At 39.7% G+C, this 23,648-nt stretch overlaps 1 protein-coding gene across 2 annotated transcripts in view; it reads right to left on the bottom strand.

Annotated features, from left to right (window-relative positions):
• raraa (retinoic acid receptor, alpha a) overlaps positions 1 to 23,648 on the bottom strand; it is a 202,946-nt gene that overhangs the window by 72,662 nt on the left and 106,636 nt on the right. For both annotated transcript variants that reach the window (XM_073828113.1, XM_073828114.1), the window contains one exon: positions 21,489 to 21,971. In XM_073828113.1, the coding sequence (XP_073684214.1) occupies positions 21,489 to 21,636 (148 nt within the window). In that variant the 5' untranslated portion in view covers positions 21,637 to 21,971. The remainder of the gene's footprint in view (positions 1 to 21,488; positions 21,972 to 23,648) is intronic.

Here is a 23,648-nt window from a genome sequence, read left to right as displayed (position 1 = left end):
GGAAGCGGGCTAGAAAGATAACGCCGCGGGGTCGCCTCGACGAGCGGTATCTTTCAGGCCATAACCACCCAGCTCCGGTGAGTCTCCCATTCCTTCCCGATCTTCATACTGAGATCGAGAAGGGCTGGAAAAAGCCGTACTCGGCGCGCATTCATAGTTCGTCTATGGCGAACTATGCTAATATCGAGGGATTGCGTGACCACGGCTATGAGAAGATGCCCCCTGTGGAAGAGACGCTAGCCTGCTATCTCTCCACAGGGCGGGCCTCCTCTCTCAAGACTCCCTCTCTGCCTTCTCCGGCCCTGCAATTAACATCCCGGCTGAACGGCAGAGCATATGCAGCAGCAGGTCAGGCGGTGGGTGCACTGCACACCATGGCAGTGCTCCAAGCCTACCAAGCCGATCTGCTGAAAGACCTGGACAACGGTCAGGGTCTTTCCCCTGACCAGGTGGCTGAGCTCCGTCGCACCACGGATCTCGCTCTCCGTGCCACCAAGCAGGCCGCTACCCATATGGGCAGGGCCATGGGGGCTATGGTGGCTACGGAGAGACATCTGTGGTTGAACCTGGCTGATGTCGGGAGGAAAGAGAAGGGCTTTCTTCTCGACGCACCGGTTTCGCCATCTGAGCTTTTCGGTGCCTCCGTTGAGACGGTGGTTGAAAAGTTCAGAGAAGCGAAGACGCGCTCAGCTGCCTTCAAGTCCTTTATCCCTCGAAGGCCCAGGTCTCAGCCCGAACACCACAGGGGTCCTGCGCCGCCTCCTTCTGAGGAACAGAGGCAGGTGCAGAAGGCTAGTGTTGCATCCCGCGCTCCTCCTCCCCCTGCGAACAGGTCTAGGAGGCGACGCGGATCGAGAGGTGGCAGACAGGATTTAAGGGAAGTCATCCAAGCGAGACAAAATTCTCGCAGGGGTCAGAGTAATACCTAATAAAACCTCTCCTTCCCTCGGTCCAGTCGGGTCGCCATTTTAATTCCCCTGTCGCCATTTAAGCTTCCTGCACTCCCCGGACCTATGATGTTCTTTGGTGGTTCTACCTGTATAGAACCCTAATTTACTGATGGTCTGGAATCAGGCGGTCTCTGAGGAGAGTCCCGCCTCTTTCTATGAAGCAGGATGCTCTTAAATGGGTGAGTATGATCCGTTTTTTACTTTGAAGGAACTTCATACTGTCTCAGGCCTGTGTATGTTTTCTCTCTCCACAGAAGAAATACGACGAGTCTACGGCAGACGCCCCCCTCTGATCCTATGGATTAAGGTTACGGCAGTGTTTTGCCCTCTCCACTCCACAGGCTGTGCGGTAAACCAACCCTTACAGCATACATTACACATAGGACCTTGTCCTCTTCAAGGTAAGCTCCCTAAGTCTTTCCTGGGTTTGCCCTTGATATGGTTATGCTGTCCTTTGCAGGCCTAGTGTAGACTTATGCCCTATTGAGACAGGAGCATAACTCCCTAGTTACGCCCCCCTTATGGCTGGATAGGCGTGTTGCCTGCAGGGTTAGGTTGCGTGTTGTATTTTTCCCTCAGAAAAAGGTGGAAACATCTCGACGGAGCACCCCTCCCTTCAAACGGTTGTATGGTGGTGTCCGTCTACACAACACTTGTTCCAGCACTATCAGGCTTCCCCCTTCAGTGGTTAAACGAGCAAAAGGAAATTTTCCTTTCTCCCTAGGTAAGCATCTTAAGATATTTATGGTTAAGATTGCACTAGTATGTTTAACTCTGTTGCAGACGGCCTGCGTGCGAGGATCCGCTTCGTGTCCTCTCCTAAATACGGTTTCCATGGAAACTGAGTGTCTACACCTGTTGAGACAGGCGTTCACTTGAATAGGAGTGCAGCAGACCGGAGTGCTCGCTGCGAACCCGGAGCAGGATTGGTTGCTCCCTTTTCTGCGGAAAAGGTTCTTATTTGAGCTCCACCTGGTGACATGCTTTCCAGCTGGGGTCTTGATTCTCGGTCCATTTGGTGTGCGCTCCCCTTTCTGAGGAAGGGGTTTTTATGTAAATCTGAGTGCCACTTTGTGACTCTCTTCAAGTCGCCTCATTCTAAGCCTGAGGGCTGAGGCAGCACTTGATGTAGGATCTACACCCAGGCTGACGAATGTCTCCCCTACAGAGGGTTTGAGCATCTTTCGGTGTTTAACACCTTAGAAAGCCGTCACTCTAGGATCGATTCTCGCCCCCCAGGCCTAGTTCCACTTCCCTTTCTGAGGAAAGGTTTACGAAGTGTCTGAACTAGGAAGCTGCCCTTATTCATTCCGGAGCTTCCCAGAAACTTTCAAGGCAAACAGTGCTCCCCTTTCTGAGGAAAGGGTTTGTTAAGGTTAAGAGCTCACGTTCCTCCCTGTGCGCAGGATTGCTGGAACATATCTGAGCTCCCCTAATCCAGGGTTTCCTTCAGAGCAACTTCCCAGGACTGAGTGCTCCCCCTTCTGAGGAATGGGTTTTGTTAAGGTTAAGAGCTCGCGTTCCTCCCTGTGCGCAGGATTGCTGGAACGGACCTGACCTCCCCTAATTCAGGGTTTCCTTCAGAGCAACTTCCTAGGACGGAATGTTTCCTCCCTCCTGAGGGTAGGAATCTACCAGGGACAGACCCTTGAGAGTTATGAATCTGCTACAAGGATGTTGGCGTGCCCCCTTTCCAGGGTTCACTTATAAGAGCACCACTCCTTGGTGGCCAAGTTCTCCTCCCTGTTTCCCAGGGTAGGAGCTTGACCTTCATGCTTCAGGTTTCTACTCTCCAGCCTTTATTCTGGATGTATGCTCCTCTCTATGAAGGGTAACAGTGAGAGCATTCGCTCCTGTTCGGTTGTGCAGCTCCCCTTCTGGGAAGGGTCTTCTATGAGCGCCAACCCACCTTCGTGAGATTGCCAGACCTTCATACAGGTCGCGTGGACCGGGCTGTGCACGCTTCCCCCCTTTTCATTAAGGGTTCCCTAAAAGACAGCAGTGCCCCCTTCTGGAGAAGCGATCCTCCCTGTGGATCAGGGTCAGGATTTTTGTCCTCTACTATCGTCCACCATTTCAGGATGGTCTCAGCTCCATGTTCATCTCTGTTGACAGATAGCTTGCGAGCTTCTGTCCAGGGGAGGGTTAGTGTGGCAATCCCCTCACCATCTGGGTCATACCCTTTCTGTCTCTTCAGACGGCATGGAGCTGATAGTGAAACCCCCTGGGATAACACTCCCCTTAAATCCGATCATGTCGGTAAGCGTCCCACGCTATGCCTGGGCGTCTTCCAGTTAAAACCACAAGTGTGGTAAGTGCACACACACCTGGGGCACTTCTATAAAATCCACGTGTTGGTAGGTTCCCACCAAGTTTGAGTTCCTCTTTTAAATCCTTTTTGGTATGGGTCACACGCTTTGCCTTGTTCCCATCTTTTGAAGTCGGCTTACAACCCCGGTTCCCTGGGTTCGACTCCTTTGATATCTTAGCTGATGTCTGCTGACCATCCACTATTGGGGCGCGCCACTACTAGTGGCCCTTTGAACGGACCCAGGACAGGTTTCTGCCCTCTTATGGGAGCCAGTTCCTGAGGGAACTAGGCCCTATGTTGCGGTAGTTTCTGGTTCTGACAAGTCTAAGTTTCCATCGAAGCTTAGCCGTTTCCCTCAGAAGGAATTACTATAATTCCAAGCCTGAGCTGTGCCCTGGGTTCTACCCAGTCTGTAAGTGGGTAACAGGTCAGGCCTCTGGCCGGGAGGGGTAACGTTTTGACAGCCGTCACCACGTCCTAGTAGGGGCAATTCCTCTCAGAATTGTTGCTTAGTGCTCGCTGGCTTAGCATGCACTCCCCTCAGCATGGCAGTGTTGGTATACCGTTCCCCAAAAGCGCCCTCTAGAGGACGCAGTGAGAGTTCCCTTCGGAAGGGAACGTCTCAGGTTACGTATGTAACCCTAGTTCCCTGAGAATAGGGAACGAGACACTGCGTCCTCTAGGCTTCCTCGCCATGCTTCGGACGGTAAAGCTTCAGACTTTGAAGATGTATTGTGTTGCACGGGCGCCTCTTTTATGTTATGGTCGCCCGGTAGTGACGCAACGGCAGCGACTGACGCGCCGCGGTGACGTCATACGCTGGCGCCGGCCATTTCATGTAGTTTTTCTATGCATTCTTCAGACTCGAGGCACGCTGCAGCGTTCCCCAAAAGCGCCCTCTAGAGGACGCAGTGTCTCGTTCCCTATTCTCAGGGAACTAGGGTTACATACGTAACCTGAGACGTTTTTTGTTACCGTACTTTTAAAATGTCAAGAATGAATCAATGGATTGCCTTGAATTTGGACAAAATAAAAGGTATCTTGTGTCCCTCACGATGCCTTAAAATTCTTCCTCACAATGTTTTAGAACAGTCGCCTGTACTCTAAGAACTACACATCTAGACCTGTTAGTAATTTAACTTTTTCCTTCTAAGGCTGGAAGGAATAATATCTGTTTGATTTGTGGTTTCATTTTTCACTCTAATAAATCAGAGGCTTACGGAAAATAAATTCTCCTTCCTAACAGTGCCCACAGCGTTTGAAGTCCCATAAGAGACTGGGAAAGCTGAAGTAGAGCTTTATGAGGAAGCGGGAGAAAAAAGCATATATGCATAATTTACTGTATGTAATATACTGCATGTATATTTTCCAGGCAGCTACAAATTCCTTACTAAATGCATACAATTAATTAACAGCTACACTCTTAAAAATAAAGGTGCTTCTAGATGCCATAGAAGAACTTTTTTGTCTAAATGGTTCCACCCTGCTGAAAAAAACAGTATATGCTGGTTAGGTAGGTTTTGGTGCTGGGATGCTGGTTTTAGCTGGTTTATGCTGGTCCTTTGCTGGTTAATGCTGGTCCTTTGCTGGTTTATACTGGTCCTTTGCTGGTTAATGCCGGTCCTTTGCTGGTTTATGCTGGTCATGTTGCTGGTCAAGGACCAGCATAAACCAGCAAAGGACCAGCATAAACCAGCAAATGGCCAGCATAAACCAGCAAATGGCCAGCATAAACCAGCAAAGGACCAGCAAAGGACCAGCATAAACCAGCAAAGGACCAACATAAACCAGCTAAAACCAGCATCCCAGCACCAAAACCTACCTAACCAGCATATGCTGGTTTTTTCAGCAGGGCATAAAGAACTTTTAACATCTAAAGAACCTTTCTGTTTCACAAAAGGTTCTTTGTGATGAAAGACGGTTCTTCAGGTAAGAAAGGGATGGTTCTTAAAAAAAATCTTTGAGTGAATTGTTCTTTGTGGAACCAAAAATGGTTCTTCAATGGCATCACTGTGAAGAACCTTTTAAAGCACCTTTATTTTTAAGAGTGCATGTGCAAGTGTTATTTTTTTTTTTTTTTGCTTTTTAAAAAAAGTTTAATTCATTTTTATTCCAGTTTTAGTTATTTAAGTACAGCTAGAAAAAGATGGGAGGAGGAGGGAGAGAAGCAGAGAATGAAAGAATGAAGAGGAGGAACCGAAGGACAGAGAAATGGCCGATGAGGAGCAGAGGGTCAATTAGATCCAGCAGTGAGCAGCCTCATGCGGATGGAAGAAAATTAGCCATGTCTACACCGTCTGTGCACCGTCTACACACACACATACACACATACACATCTATCAGCACTCACATACTAAAAGCTGCTTTCAATTAGCAAGACATATAGCATGTGCAGAACAGAGCACAAGAGTAGAAATATAGATGCAGAACACTGCCTGACAGCGAATACAGAAATCCATTGTTCCAGTTGCAGGAAGCGAAACCCAAAGTCCAGAGAGCTTTTCAAACATTATCAAGATACCTTTATGTTCACAAACAATTCTTTATTGGAGAAAACAAATCCAACAGAGTGAAAACATGACTTAAGAGCTTATAGAACTCCGGGCGCCATCAACAAACCGAATCCAAACCATCATCTAACTAAATCCACCGTATCAAGTATAAACAAACCTGACAAGCTGGGCAATACAGCATGTATTTGTGCTATCTGTCCACACACACACAACAGCAGCCGCATTCTCCTCTGCTAAAACACACATACAGAAATACACACACATTCACACTTGCTCACTAATTAAAGCAATATTGGCGTAAATCAAACCAGATGGCTCGTTTCGCGCCCACACTGTGTAAATGCTTCAATTATCTAAACAGTTTGGAATAACACACTTTACACACACTCGCACAGCCCTGCCTTTATCTATTTCTGCTTTAAGGCTGCATTTAGACTGTCTAGGCCGTGACAAAACATCCACAAACTGCCATTTATTTAATGCTATCAATAATGTGATCTGTGATTCCATTCCTGTTGTAATTGCTGTAAAACAAACCTGTTTTAAGGTTCTGATTTTGATGCTATAACAAAAATAGAATTGCATGCAATGAAGTGGCAGCTTATATAAATAAACAATGCTTTGCTTAATTCCCAAGAGCAAACATGTGAGGAAATCTAGATTACTCAGTACAGAGGTGTTCAATTCTGCTTCTAGTAGTATCAAGAACGAGTAAGATGCAAACTCAGAATATGATGCAAACCTGCAATAATTAAATATGGAGAGAAATCCTGTAATGTGGAGAGAAATCCTGAAATGTTTTCCTCAAAAAACACCATTTCTTTACGACTGAAGAAAGAAAGACATGAACATCTTGGATGACAAGGGGGTTAGTACATTATCTGTAAATTTTTGTTCTGAAAGTGAACTCATTTAAGTGTATAAAATGCACCTGAATGTCTGGTGAATTGATCAAGAGTGATCCATTTTATTTTGAGTGAAATATTAAAAGTCCAAATTTATTTACTGGGTCACACTTTATATTAGGTGGCCTTAACTATTGTGTACTTACATCAAAAAAATAAGTACAATGTACTTAATGTGGCCATATTGCATTGCAAAACACTTTTGCTTCTATTAAGGTGGGATATGGGTAAGGTTAGGGACAAGTTTGGTGGTATGGGTAGGTTTAAGGGTGGGTTAGGGTGTAACGGATGGGTCAACAGTGGTAATTACAGAAATGAATTACAAATGTAATTACATATAGGTTTTTTAAAAAAGATAAGTACAATGTAAAAACATGTATGTACACAATAAGTACATTGTACCAAATGATTAATTTAAATGTAAGTACATAGTAGTTAAGGCCACCTAATGTAAAGTGGGACCATTTACTGTCCTAGAGCTGGATCATAAACCACATAAAATGATAAAATCAGATTAAATAAATGTACATGACATCTAAACATACAGGCTTTAAGATACCATTTATGTATGACCAAAAATTCCCTTAGTTTCTAATAAGGGTTCAATAGATGTCAACAAAAATAGTTAACCAAAACCACATGACTATTTTGGCATGTACTATCAACTCTCTTGTAGCTTTAAATATGCAGTACTAACTTCGTTATCGGCAATATCTGAAACAGTATTAGAAACAATCATTTTTAAGATCTTATCAAATAAGCACAAGCACAATTCTTGTTTTGTTGAGTTGTTTCGAGGGCTTTAAATAGACACACAACAGATGTTTTGCTTTCCAGTGTATTACAAATGTTAAGAGGACAGTTAGTAGTAGGCCAGAAACATATTTTACTCTAGAATGCAACACAAACACGAATGTCCAGTCTTGCTGCAAAGTGCAGTTATAAAAGAGGTTAGTTCGACAGGAGCAAACCTTACTCTGTCAGAAAGCTAGCTGTAAACAGGTGGACAGTTTAATGATGACTAACTTGTTCAGCAAAATTCTTTCATATTGTTGTTCCGCCATGACAATAATTGACCTGAAAGAGAAAGACTTTATTGGAACATAACGACACATGTAATCCAAGCTGAATGAACTATACAACAAATGTCACAACACGATCCTTTGTTTTGCCTCACTGTTGTTAGTAATTCATACTGGAGAGTTTGAGTCAGACATGTGCAAACATCAGTGTTCCCAGCATTCCACACTCGGACTGTTTGCTTTGGCCCCTTTCTGAAAGTTTTAACTTCATCTCTTATTCTTTCTCTCATTTTTCAGGACACCCTCACTCTTGAGGAAGGTGTGGACAAAAAGTGAATGGAAAGGAAGAACAGACTGACAGAAACGAAAATTCCCTCCTCTGGTGGTTGATTCTTTAGTGAAGGGAGCTGGAGATTTAGAGTGCCTCGGAGCTCTCGTCTCTCACTCCTCTCGCATCTCGTTGCCTGTCTCTGAAGGGAAGGGTCAAATGATGGATGAGAGGAGAGAGAGACAGAATGCTGTTTGTTTGGCAGCTCTACAGGTTTATGAGAGCCTCAGAGTGATCGTTCACCTTTGGGTCTGTAAAGTCAAAGCTCACCTGATCTTCACCAATGAGCAGTGGCCTACAGCCTCACAGGGATAGGAACTCAAACCAGGAGATGATGAGTTGACTCACTCTGAAGACAAATTTACAAGAGAACTTTAAGACGTCAGTGTTGCCCACTGGTATTTCTAATGAATGTGAGAAAGTTGAACACCCAATATAGCGGCTCTAGTGAAGTAAATCCTACCATTCAAACAAAAGCATGGGAAACTCTTGATGTGAAATGATCTATGCGCATTGGCTGGACCGATCCGAAAATTTTCTGAGATCAGCAAGTAATTTTAGAGACTTTTGAACGTATTTTTTTTTGCAGTTGTACTTGCATGTCTGCAAATAACCACTTGAGTTTATTCCCAAGATGGCCACCAAAGAGAACCTTTTTAGCCCTAACCAGGCTTGATACAAAATAAGCAACACATTTTTATTCTAATCAGCAGTAACCTTGGTGATCACTTGGTTTCTATTTTTGTGGAACCACATTGTGCAGCCCTGCCAACATTGGAATCTAATTAGACTGAAGTATTGCTCCTCATGTATATTAAACATGGATAAGGAGATGCTGACTGTGGAACTTTAGAATCACGTATTAAATGACAAATCCCTTAAATTAAACCATATAAAATGGCATCTAGTTTCGGGAAAGATACCGATACAACAGTTTCTGGGGTGCGTTTACCTAAAATTATCATTGCAAGTTCTGTCATTTCTAACTATTCATCATTTCCCGAAACATAGATCTAACACACTTTTGCAAACAATGCATGAACTAGCAGTCATACGCAGATACCAATGGTCAGGTCAGGATATTTATTAAATGATAACATTCAAATCAATTTGGTTCTCCGAACCCTATTGTATCCTACACCACCGCTCAAAAGTTTGGGATCAGTATGATTTTTAATTCTTTTTAAAGGAGACTTTTTTGCTCATCAAGGCTGTGTTTATTTGATTAAAAATACAGAACAAACTGTAATATTGTGAAATATTATTGCAATTTAAAATCAGTGGCTTTCTATTTCATTATACTTTAAAATAGAATTTATTCCGTCATGCAAAGCTGAATTTTCAGCAATATTAGTCTAGTCTTCAGTGTCATATGATCCTTCTGAAATCATTGTAATATGCTGATTTATTATCAATGTTGGAAACAGTTTGGAAACTTTTTTTTTTTTTTTGGACCTGTATTACTTTTTACAGGATTCTTTGATAAATAATATGTTTAAAAAGAACAGCATTTATTTAAAATAGAAATCTTTTGTAACAATATACACTACATTTTAAAGTTTGGGGTCAGTGATTTTTTTTTGTGTGTTAAACTGATGAAAAAGTGATTGTAAATTGTAACAATAGAAGAGATTTAGAAAAGATTCATATTTTTAATTCCTTTTAACTTTTTATTTATCAAAAAATCCTGGAAAAAAGCATCACAGGATCCCAAAAAATATTAAGTAGCACAACTGTTTCCAACATTGATAATAAAAGTAATAGATTCATATATTACAATGATTTCTGAAGGATCATGTGGCACTGAAGAATGGAGTAATGGCTGATGAAAATTTACATCACAGAAATACATTATATTTTAAAGTATATTAAAATAAAAAAACTGTTATTTTGAATTGCAGTATTTTATAATATTACTTTTTTCTGTATTTTTGATCAAGTAAATGGAACTTTGGTGAGCATAAGAGACATTTTTGCATTTGCTGTAGAGACACAAATTGCTTGTTGCTGGAATCTTGTTATTGTGCTTGTTTAAGTGACATGTATGATTCAAACTAAAGACATACAAGTTTTGATACTATATGTACACATTACCTTTATTGATGACTTACATGCATTCAAATATCAAATATATCTTTTGCCTGAAAATGTTCCATGTAATTACACTGAAATTAAGGCCATTGAGAGTCAGGTCAGATCCTCTTTGGGTCAAGAGTCAGTGTAGGTTTTGAGATAAACGTTTCAGATTCTGACCACAAATTAACTGCAAACCAGATCAGCACTATTTCCTGCTGTAGCATTAGTATGGCTATATTTGTTGTCAGTACAGTGAAGTTTCTGACAGTGTTTATTCTATATTTATAGCCAAATTCCCATAAGGCCTCTCCCTGTGTGTGTGTGTTTGTGTGTGTGTGTGTGTGTGTGTGTGTGTGTGTGTGTGCGCGCGAGAGAAAGATGGACTCACCAATGAATGGAGTCATCCAGGATTACAGAAAGACAGCTCATTCTTTCGTAGACAGGACAGGAGAGAAAGCATAGGGAAATTTGCATAATCAGTAGTGGAAAAGCCTGTAGAGACGGATCAGTGTGTGTGTGTGTGTGTGTGTGTGTGTGTGTGTGTGTGTGTGTGTGTGTGTGTGTGTGTGTGTGTGTGTGTGTGTGTGTGTGTGTATGGCTACTGTCAGCTTGCAAGATAAACACATCAGGGAAATTAAACTCTTGAAGAGATTTCTGATTAGCTTTTCAAAACTATAAAATGAAACCAATCATTTTTCATTAGGTTTTTGCATTGATACAGTAAAACGATGCTATTATCAACGATATCAGTCTCCATGGCTACAAACTTTAAATGTTAGGTTTACGTCAGAGAGCTGGATGGAATGTCTGAATAAACTTTTTTAATCTGGTTGAAAGTAAATCATAATTATTTATTTCCAGGGTGCCTAAGTAGAGCCATTATGTCAGCATCTAAGTATCTCGCCAGAAATGCTTGATTACAAAACTGTTCCACATAAATAGTCCTTACATATTCAAAGTAAAAAGTAAATGTTTTCTTGCTTTCTTTTTCTAAATTGACTCTGATTATAGAGTTAGAGCACACCAGATGTTAAAATAAAACCTGAAAGTGTTCAGTGCTGAATGCCAATGCATTTGCATTTGAGTATTTTTGTGTACAGACACTGTCAACTTTTTTTTATCTTCAGCTATATTTACAGTATGTCACAAAAGTGAGTACACCCCTCACATTTCAGCAACCATTTTAGTATAATTTCTCAAGTGACAATACTATAGAAATCCAACTTGGATATATTTTAGAGTAGTCAATGTGCAGCTTGTATAGCAATATAGATTGATTGTCCCCCGAAAATTACTCAACATACAGCCATTATTGTCAAAATAGCTGGCAACAAAAGTGAGTACACCCTAAGTGAACTTGTCCAAAGTCTCAATATTTTGTGTTAGCACCATTGTTAACTGGCACTGCCTTAATCATCCTGGGCATGGAATTGACTATAGCTGCACAGGTTGGCAAAAAAAAAGGCAAAAAACTGCTGGAATCCTCTTCCACTCCTCACGGAGCTGCAAGGTGTTAGACACATGATACTTCTCCACCTTCCACTTGAGGATGCCCCACAGGTGCTTAATAGGGTTCAGGTCTGGAGACATACTTGGCCACTCCATCACCTTCAGCTTCCTCAGCAAGGCAGTTGTCATCTTGGTGGTGTGTTTGGGGTTGTTATCATGTTGGCTGTTCTTCCTAGTTTCTGGAGGGAAGGCATCATGTTCTGCTTCAGAATGTACAGTACATAATGGAATCCATGTTTCCCTCAATGTGGGAACCAGTACCAGCAGCACTCATGCAGCCCCAGACCATGATCCTACCACCCCCATGCTTGACTGTAGGCAAGACACAATTTTCTTGGTACTCCTCACCAGTGCTTTGCCACACATGCTGGGCACCATCTGAGCCAAACAAGTTTATCTTATAGTCTTATCAGACCACAGGACATGGCTCCAGTAATTCATGCTCTTGGTCAGGTTGTCTTCAGCAAACTGTTTGCGGGCTTTCTTGTGAGCCAGCTTCAGATGATGCTTCCTTCTGGGACGACGCCCGTGCAAACCAACTTTTTGCAGTGTGCGGCGTATGGTCTGAGCACTGACAAGCTGACCTTGTACTTCTGCAACCTTCAAAGCAATGCTGACAGCACTCATGCATCTGTTTTCTAAAGCCAGGTTCTGCACCTGACACACTGAACAAGCACTCAACTTCATTGATTGATCCCTGCAAGGCCTGTTCCGAATGGAACCCATCTTGGAAAACCTCTGTATGACCCTGACCACTGTAGTGTAGTGTCAGGGTGTTACTGAACCTCTAATAGCCTTGGCCATCTTTGTGGAGAGCAACAATTCTAATTCTCAAATCCTTAGAGAGTTCTTTGCCATGAGATGCCATGTTGAACATCCAGTGGTCAGTATGAGAGAATTGTACTTAAAACACCTAATTTTAACTGCTCTAATACAAGATACACAACTTTGTATGGTCCTGTCAAGCAGACAAAAACATAAACATAATGAATAGGAAATGTGGCTTTGCATGGTTAAACAACATAGGGGAAAGTGGGGTGAGTTGTGCCAGTTTTTACTCAAAGTGACTTTATAGTGAAGCCATGACAGTAATCCCTCCAATTTAAGCATGTACATATATTTCAGGATGTGGTGCATATCCCCGGGAACAATAACTTTGGATCTGAAATAAACTGATTCAGAATTATAGCTTTCAGAAAAAAAGTGGTCTCGTGGCACAACTTGCCCCCGGTGCGAGGTAAGTTGTGCCTTTGGGGAGAATACAGTGGGATAAATTGTGCCAGTGATTATTTAAGTTAAAAAGAACATTTTAATGTAATTAATTGTAATGCTACATAAAATCAAGACAAATTCAATACAAAATTGCTAATTTAAGGTTTATTTAGATATCATTACCCTACTAAACTATTGGCATGTCATATTTTCTACTTTTTCGTAAAACACAAAAAACTCAAATACACAATATATGATATTTGTGAATAATCAGAACGCTGCCTGTTAACAAAACGCTGTCTGTTAATTATGTAACATATAGGAAAGAAGTTACTTTCTTATGAACATTTCTGAACATCCCATTGTGACTTTTGCCACTTAAAAAACAAACAAACGGCAGGTAAATCAAACACTGATGAGGCACGCTCATCTTTTCACACAGATTATCCCCTGTGGGTATGTAGGTCTATCATGGATGCCCAACCCTGTTCCTGGAGATCTAGCATCCTACAAAGTTCAGCTCCAACACTAATCAAACACCCCTGAGCCAGCTAATTAATCTCTTAGGTAGCACATGATAATTACAGACAGCTGTGTTGGAGCAGGACTGGAACTAAAGTCTGCAGGTAGGTAGATCTCCAGGAACAGGGTTGGTCAGCCCTGGTCTAGATGGTCTAGATCCGGACTATTACTTAACATCCCACTGGCACAACTTAACCCTGCCCCTTTGGCACAAATTACCCCAGCCCGACAATTCTGAAAGACTAGCATGATCCCGCAGTTTAGAGCTAATATAATGCTAACTGTATAGACTCACTGTGTAGCCTACTAAAGCACTAAAACGTGTGAAATATTTTCAAACGTGCAATTGTTCAGATGCAACAATCAAAAAACCTTGATCATATAAATTTTACTTTGAAAGGCAAAAAACAGTTTTTTTGAGCTAAAATGTGCTTAGCCCTCATGCCATGTGTCTCTCTTCTTTGAGGGATGAGTAAATTGGATGGCTCTTCAAAAGTATGTGGTCACATGACCAATTTCTTCTATGGTTTCCTAGAAACAAGGGGTGGCACAACTTCCTCACTGGCACGAGTCACCCCACTCTCCCCTACTGCTGTTATCACTTAGGGTGTACTCACTTTTGTTGCCAGCTATTTTGACAATAATGCTGTATGTTGAGTTATTTTCAGAGGGCAGTAAATCTATACTGCTATACAAGCAGTACATTGACTACTCTAAAATATATCCAAGCTTCATTTCTAAAGTATTGTCCCTTGAGAAGATATACTAAAATTGTTGCTGAAATGTGAGGGGTATACTCACTTTTGTGAGATACTGTGTGTATTCAAAGTAAAAGTAAATGTTTTCTTGTTTTCTTTTTCTAAATTGACTCAGAGTTAGAGCACACCAGATGTTTAAATAAAAGTGTTCAGTGCTGAATGCCAATGCATTTGCATTTCAGTATTTTTGTGCACAGACACTATCAACATTTTTCATCTTCAGCTATATTTATAACTGATCAGTATTGCTTTGGGTGAAAGGCTCTGTGTTGTGGTGACTGAGGTCTATTCACCAGGACAAATTACCATTGCTTGGACCAGTTATGTTTGACACTTAAATGGATTTCGTTGGTCATAAATTTGAAAAACTTGGCTTGTTAGCTTGGTAAGATGGACAAAAAGAAGAAAGATTTTGATGACCTGTGAAATACGTACTACATAAATGCAATTTTAGGTAGTTACTCAATTATGAGTAATTGAGTAAGCGTATTTAGTTAAGCTGACAGCATTAAACTTGACAGATTTAAACACCATACAGAGACTAAATATTAACTTAAAAAATGGCTTTTTGAAATGGGTAATTTTAAAATACAGTGTGAACTTCTGTTAGTTTGCATCTTAATATATCAGGTGTGAGAAACAGACCTTACCCTGACCCTGACTTGTTATTTACGTACACCTCTCTATAACATCATAAAACTGTTAATATAACAGAGTTAATTGTTTATTGCATCGTAAAGTAGTTGTGTAACACACTGTAGATTACCTTAATAATCTTTACACTGATCCAAATCAAACATAATATAAACTGATCAGGATATTTTGTTCACATTTTGTGCACATATAATAAAAATGTACACTGACATACAGCTGTGGGAAGAAAATAATCTAAAGCACAAATTGATAAATAGCCTATATATTATTGATAGCTGCTTTTTCTTCTGACCCACACACCTGTTATCCCGAAAATATGTAAACATCATATGGAACTGGGACATGAATTAAAAAAAAGAGAGTATAGCACTTTGCCATCTCATTTCAGAAGACCACCACATCCCACACATGTAATGGACAAGGGCCAGGGTCTCGCAAACCTGACACTCTTCATGCAATATGCTCAGAGATGAGTGTGTGTGCAAAAAAAAAAAAAAATGAAATATGAGTGAAACATAAGCAACACGTCTCAAGTTATACCATATGGCGTCCACAAAAACAGCAAGTCCGTCATCCGTTTCTTGATGCTTCTGCACTTATTAACACAACACACACGCAGCAGCTGTTAAACACCAGTCCCCACTTACCACAGGAAATCTTTTAAAATCGAAAATTCGGATCAATTTTTAAAAATGTTCAAAAAGAACATTACACAATGCAAAAACAGTCAGCTTCAATTAATAAACGGAACAACAAAACAAACACACAAACATACTGGAGCTGTTGTGACAGGCATGAGTTTCTAAATATTAATAAACTATCATGACTGTGTGTGTATTAGAGTTCTCTTTGACGTTTAGTCTGGTTTCAACCACCCACATGGACCCTCTCTCAACAGGGACCACCAAGACCGAGCAAAACCACCTGCTCCACTAACGCAAACACACACATACCTTAAGGTGACCACTTTCACCACATCCACCTCGCCATTTACACATTAATATTGACACATAGAACATTCCAACCAAAATCAGCAAATAACACACACACTTTTTTTTGGCCACAGTTTTACATTACAACACAAAAATGTTGGGCTACTTTGAAACTGAACAAGCTTTGATAGTTAAACTACAATCACTGCTTGTGCTACGCTGAAAATCATTCATCTAATTTGGTGTTCTCAGTCAAAAATAATTGATTGAAAACACTGAGTGAAAAATCTTTCATTCTACTATATTACGACCAAATCTTGTATTCAGTGAATAATTTTAACAAAATAAGACGGATCATACAAAATGCATGTTTTTTCTTATTTAGTACTGTCCTGAGTAGGATATATTACATAAAAGATGTTTACATATAGTCCACAAGACAAAAAAAATTATTAAAATAACCCTTGGTTCTTAATACTGTGTGTGGTTACCTGGATTATCTACGACTGTTTTTTTGTTTTATAATGGTTGTTCATGTGTCCTTTGGTTTTTCTGAACAGTTAAACTGAGCACTGTTCTTCATGTCCTGTTCCTATCTTTTCACACTAAGGACAATTGAGGGACTCAAACACAACTATTAAAGAAGGTTCAAACATTCACTGATGCTCCAGAAGGAAACACAATGCATTAAGAGCTGGGGGTGAAAACTTTTGAACAGGATGAAGATGTCCATATCGTTCTTATTTTGTTGAAATAATTTTTTTTTTTTCATTTAGCACTGCCTTTCTGAAGCAACAAAAGATACTTGCATTCTTGCTTGCTTACCCGAAATTAAGTACAACTGACCTTGTTTTTCTAATTCAAAAAGTTTTCAACCCCCGGCTCTTAATGCATTGTGTTTCCTTCTGGAGCATCAGGGAATGTTTGAACCTTTTTTAATAGTTGTGTTTGAGTCCCTCAATTGTCCTCCGTGTGAAAAGATGGATCTTAAAAATCATACAGTCACTGCTGGAAAGGGTTCAAATATACAAAAACATCTTAAGAACTAAGGGTTCCCAAACTTTTGACAGGGGTTATTTTAATAATTTCAGCTATTTTATTTTTGTCTTGTGGACTATATGTAAACATCTTTTATGTCAAATATCTTACTCAGGACAGTACTAAATAAAAAATAACATGCATTTTGAATGAGCTCTCTTATTTTTTTCTAAATAATAACTGAACTAAACTATCCAAATGAACTGATTCGCTAACACAAATAAGATATTCTTAGAAAGCATGTCTGATTATTGCCTTACTATTACTTACTCAGTTGTAAGGCATAAAAACAATGATAGTGTAGGTTGTTCTTCATGTAAGTTGGGTTTCGTGTAATTATAGTGTACTTACAGAAATTGATAACAAATGTACATACATACATACATACATACATATACATACATATACATATACATACATACATACATACATACATATATATATATATATATATATATATATATATATATATATATATATATATATATTAGTATAGTAGTTAACAATAGGTTAAGAAAAGTGACATGACAGTGGGAATGAATGCATGTGTGAAAGAGAAAGCTGTGTGCACAGGAAGAGCTTGTGTCCTGCGCTCCAACTCTGTGTGCCGTTTACAGGCAGGAAATGTTTGTTCTGTCAAAGGGAAGGAAGTACCTCTCTTAGTAAACACAGCACATAACATCATTTGCTATGACAGCCTCATATACACACTATTTTGCCTCTAAGAGGAAGTGATTCGTATCACACTTCTGTTTCTTCTGAAGAGCCGTCAGTATGAGATTCATCATCCAGATATTCAATAATTCACGTCATTCAAATCAATTCCAGCTCTGATTTTGCAGTTCTCAATTAACCATCACAAACATTCAAAGCAGTCTGAATCTGGATCACAGCGGCAGTACACAGCATCGTACATGTTTGTTATTACACACATCTGCTTAAACAAGTAACAAACAATGCTGTCTCTATTCAACACTCTGTGCAAACATTCACAGTGCAGGTTAAGAAAAATGTGAATCCTTAGGATAATAATATTTCAGAAAGCTAACTGGAGTCAGGCGCTATCTAACCCAGAGTCCAATCAATGACACGAGATTGGAGGTTTGGGCAGAGTTACAATGATTATATTGACAAGAAGCTTTACCTGCAATGGCTCAAGCCATTCAGGCAAATCCAAAGTGTTTGCATTCTCTTTCTGCAAGGAAAAGGAATCCAGCAAAAGATGAAGATCTGAATGAGCTGGTTAAGTGTTTTCTCAGGGTTGCACTTAACAATAAAGTTTTTTTTTTACTTGCATCAATGGTTCCATAAATGTCCTTTAACACCCATGAAACCTTTCCATTGTTTCGTGGATGTTCACACCTTTTTTCTAGGTTATTTTGGCCCAGAACAAAAATAAAATGACATGTTTAGTTTTAGTACGCTTAGAGTTCATGCTTATTTTTTAGACCGAACCTAAAGATACAAAACAAATGGCATAAGGATACGTCACAACCTGATTGGACAGCTTTTATGATGGTATAATTTGCCACTGAACACAATACTTTGTGCTGGGCTAAATACGCTTGTTGTATGTGTATACATATGGTGGTATTTTTACGAGCTGAGATCTCACGAAGAGCTTGTAAAATGTGTAAAGGAGTCAAAACAGTGTCAGGAAATTGTCGGTTGCATACGCAGATCTGCTGCAATGAGATGGCGGTTCCGACACCTGTATCCAACAAAAGCAATGGGCAGCATAGCTTTTTTACGAGAAGAATTAGGCGTGCTTCATAATCATGTCCTGTTTTTGGTTTGTTTTCCAGAGTTTGTTTGGAAGCAGACTGAGACCCCTTGAAAAGGTGGGTTTGGTGCGCACCAAGGTTTCCGAGGCAGTCTTCAACACACCAATTCAAATGAATTGCACTAAGACAGTAAATGCACCAGAGTTCGTTTTAATCAAACTGAACCTGCAGAGTGTAAACACAGCCTTGAATTATACAATATTCTTCACACAAAGAAGGGTTTGTATAAAGAACTGCTCACTGAAAGGTTATTTGGAGAACCCAAAAATGCTACCCAGGCTTATTCAAAATACATGCCTTCAATAATTTCTGCACTACAGTAAAACTCTGACAACTTTTATTCCACAATTATGCAAACCTAAAGTAACAGAATTTAAAAAGACTGCAATACGTGTCTGTACTAACGTAATAAATATGCAACCATTATCACTCATTAAACGCTTGTTTAACATCCAACCCAGGCTCATGAAAATGCCTCTATATACATTTCTGCAACACCATACCTTACAGCGTGTTTCGCGGCAGTTTCAAAGGTAAATGTCCAGAGAGTGGTGCTAAAACACCTGTTCAATACATGACTGTGGCATGTTTTTATTATGTTGGTACAGGCACGTATTGCTGCGTTTTTATTACGCTGCTTGAGGTACGTATTGCAGCTGTTCAGATTTCAAATATCCAGCAAGTGTTGCTAAATATCCCCTACACCAAGCTCAACCCTAAACCACCTGATAGTGTTAACAAATGCAAAGTAATATAAAAACACAATTGTTTATGCAGACGTGCTATTTTATCTTCCTTATGCAGATCTGAGCTGATTTGTTGAGCCGTAGTCTCCAAGTAGGCATAACTGCAGACCGGAGATCTCCAAAATGCGGCATGAACTACAAAAGTGGGAAGAACCACTAAAATGGGAAGAGGTCTCCTCACGCAAAGACTTTCACCTTTGGCTTTGGCATCAGCCAATTGTTATTGACTTACCTGACAGTCCTTTACTGGAGGCGTCCCAGGGCTTGAAATTCGCAGAGTAGGAGGCGGTAGTGACACTGGGTGTAACTAAAAAGGTACCACTGTCCGGTTGGGGGGTTACGGAACGGCCCGGCGATCTAATATCACATAATCTTATTAACTGCTTATTTCCTGAACTGCAGTTTTCTTTACCATGCTATTCAGCACCAATCCCGCAGTCAATTTCAAGGTTAGGGTCAGGTGTGGGGTAGGTTTAGGGGTTAGCATTGTTTGTAGCATTGTAGGAAATCTACACTGTGATTGACATGACCAATAAAATCTTTAGAATCAGCTGTGGGGCGGAGTTTGCACTGAAGAATGCCAGTTTGTCAATGGGAGAAAGCCATGCCCTATTTACTGCCTCTAGTGTTGATTTAAACTGGAAACTGCAGTGATTCATACATATATGTACATTTTGTCAGTTTTGCAGAAATGTATATAGAGGCACATGCTTCCGATAAACCTATGTTGGTAACGCATTTCATTTTGAAACTGCCACGAAACGTACTGTAAGGTACGTAATGTTTCCCTGACCTCATGATGAAAACTTACCTGTGAGAACATTTTAGCGAGACATGAAATGTGTACAAATAAGTACATATTCCAGCAGTTTCCAACAGAAATGTCCACTGAGTGGTGCTAATAGAGTGCTCGTTCCCCCCCAGACATATGGTACATTTTATCCGACGTTGGTTTTGTACGTGTCAGCACAGTTCTGACTTCCTTAGAGTTGCGCTATAACTCCATGCCGTTTTAAAATAACGTACCATCTGCACTAAACCTAAACCTGCCTGATAATATGAACAAAAGTGAATGTGATGTAAAAATGCAATCACAAGCATGCCGTTTTAGCTTCAGTTTTCATCGTGAGTCAAGTTTTTCACGGTATTCATACCCAAAGGATTTTGCATCCTAAGTCAAATTCCAATGCATTAAAATTGCTATGATTGCCTAATCATAACCCCTCTTCCACACCTAACCCTAAACCTACCAATAGTAGGGGGGTAGTAATCTGGAGGGGATTGTTCATTTCTGTTGGAAACTGTAGTGATATGTACTTATTAGTATGTATTTCACACTTGCCAAGAAGTTCCCACAGGTATTTTTCATCATCAGATCAGGTAGTTAATATTGGTGTTGCCACAAGCACGTATTTCCAATTGGTTCTTCTATGGCATTGCTGCGAAAACTCCTTTTGGAACCATAGAGCTGAACTTTGCAGGATGGTAAATATACAGAAACAGGACTGTCCACCCCTGCCATAGAAGAACCATTTGGGACTCACCAAAGAACCTTTCAGTAAACAGATCTTAAAAGAACCAATTTCCATAGTGAGAAGAAAATTCTAAAGAACCAATTTCCACTTTACATTTTTTGTGCAAAGGAAAGTTTCCATGGATGTTAAAGAGATGGTAATAAAGAACCTTAACTCTTAAGAGAGTATAGGAAGCCATCGTAATGTAGTAGACGAGACATCTTCATAACTGAAAAATCAATAGTGAATGGAACTTTCCATTGGGAGTGAATAAAGCCCAGTATTGTGTCAATATCATGCAAACCCTATCAATCTAGAGACATGTAAACCATCACAGACCACAAAACACATCCTCCGTGTGGTAATACTCAAGACCGTACTCTGACTTGAGTCCAAGACAAGGTCAAGTCCAAATGCCCCTGAGTCCACGACAAGACCAAGGCCGTGAAAATATGGACTTGGACTCTAGACAGAGTACTACATTGCTAAGAGACCAAGTGTACTGTGAACACAAAGGAAACCACTATTTGAAAGTTCACGCAATATAATACGAATGGAAATCTGCCCAGAACGTCATGTAAAAGCTTTCCGTGATGCACTCAACAAAAGGATAAATATATCACAGTTTATCTCAACACTCAGCACCAAATGGAATCCCAACACATCAAAATCAATCAATCAAGGAGATCTTAAAGAATTTGATGTCATACTCACTGGCCGGTGAAGGTGTGCTGTATCCACTGAGGGGTAGGGTGGGCAAAGAGGGCGGAGAAAGCCCCCCTAGCATGTGTGGGAAGAAAAAGGGATAGTGGGCCATTGGGAAGCCATTGAGGTGTGGGCTGGGGTTGCCCTTACCAGACATGGCTACCACTAGAGTTCGCCCACAATCACAAGGAAGAATCCAAAACGACGTTCAAATTCAGTGCTTTCCAGGGATTATTTACCCATAAGAGCCTTCAGAGGAGAGAGTGGATTTGCTTATTCCCTGTGACACTGGTAGAAAATGGCAAGTCTAGGCAGATGAATGGAGGAGTGACTCTCTTTTGCTGCCAAGGGGGTTTCTGTAGGGGTTGTTTCCCATATCACACAGGCCTATTGAGTTTATTTCCAAAATGATTTGATTCCGTTTAATGAACCCAAGAGTCGGCATTTGTCTTCTTACAGGATGTGCTCCACTTTCCTCTTTTTTTAGAATTCCTATGGGTTAAAAAAGAGAGAGTGAGTTTAATGGCAAGTAAAATATATGTAATGCTTTTGTACAATTGGTTCACACCATTATTTACTCACACTTATGTCATTCCAAAACTTAAAAGTAGACAGTTTTAAATTTAAAATTATTTTTCCTAAAATCTTTTCTTCTGCTGCAGTGCATATAGGGTTGACATCAGTGTGCTAAATATATAAAAACTTTTTCCTTTCTCTTACAGAAAGCTATCATTTAACTTTAGAAGACATGGAATATATAGAGCACAAGATGATATACTATTGTTATACTTATGATTTAGTGTACTTTTATAGTTATTTTCTGACAGAAAAAAATAACAGCATACGGGTTTGCAGACTGGTGGCATTGTCTATACATAGGTATTCACATATAAATTTTATTATACATTTAGTAAGATGTAGAAAAGAAGAAGAAATGTACCATATGAATTTTTGTAATATAAAATATATAAAATAAAAAAATGTAATTGCGAATATTTATCTTACAATTCTGACTTTTTTTCTCGTAATTATGAGATACAAACTTACAATTGCTAGATATAAAGTCAGAATTGTGAAATATAAACTTGCAATTCTAAGAAATTAAGTTAGAATTGCGTGACAAGTTTTACAGTCAGAATTGCAAGATAAAAATTCAACAGTTCTGACTTTATTCTCAGGATTGTGTGATATAAAATGGCAATTGCGAGTTATAGAGCCAGAATTGGCTTTATATCTCGCAAATGTGACTTTTTTCTCAGAACTGTGAGTTTATAACTTGTAATTCTGACTTTATAACATGCAATTGTGAGTTCTTAAGTCAGAATTGCGTGATACAAACTTCTGACCTTTTTCTCTCAGAATTATGATATAAACTTACAATGCTAGTTATAAAGTCAAATTGTGAGATATAAACTTGCAATTGTGAGTTATAATTGCATGATAAAAACAGTTCTGACTTTTTTCTCAGGATTTCGTGATATAAACTGGAAATTGCGAGTTATAAAGTCAGAATTTTTCTGAACTGAGACATTTTTATATCTCGCAGTTGTGACTTTTTTCTCAGAATTGCCAGTTTATATCTTGCAATTGTGACTTTTTTGCTCAGAAATTGGACTTTATAACTCACAACTGAGAGTTTATATCTCACAATTCTGAGATAAAAAGTCTGAATTGCGAGATACAAACTCACAATTGCGAGAAAAAGTCAGAATTGCGAGTTTTTATCTTGCAATTTTAACTTTATTTCTCACAATTGTGAGTTTATATTACGCAATTCTGAGAAACAAAGTCAGAATTGTGACTATATCTCGCAATTCTGACATTATAACACGCAACTACATGTTTATATCTCACACTTCTGAGAAACAAAGTCAGAATTGCAAGTTTATCTCATGCAATTCTGAGAAAAAAAAAGTCAGAATTGTGAATTATTCAGTGGTGGAAACAGGCTGTTTTGACAGCATCTACATATAAGCAATTAAACATACTTCCAGCTATAGAAACTTAAAATATATACAAATTCTTTGTATCATAAATATATTTTTATACATTTAAGAGATTTTAATAAATTTCATATCTGTATTTTTTTTATAGATATGTTTTAAATCCCATGACCCTATACCCAAAACTAAACATAGGATGTAATAAAATCTATGAGAATTTGACAAA

The sequence above is a fragment of the Garra rufa genome, chromosome 22 (genome assembly GCF_049309525.1).
Source record: "Garra rufa chromosome 22, GarRuf1.0, whole genome shotgun sequence".
Taxonomy (NCBI): domain Eukaryota; kingdom Metazoa; phylum Chordata; class Actinopteri; order Cypriniformes; family Cyprinidae; genus Garra; species Garra rufa.
Note: the sequence above shows the minus strand (reverse complement) of the source record. Positions and strands in the feature narration are given on the sequence as shown.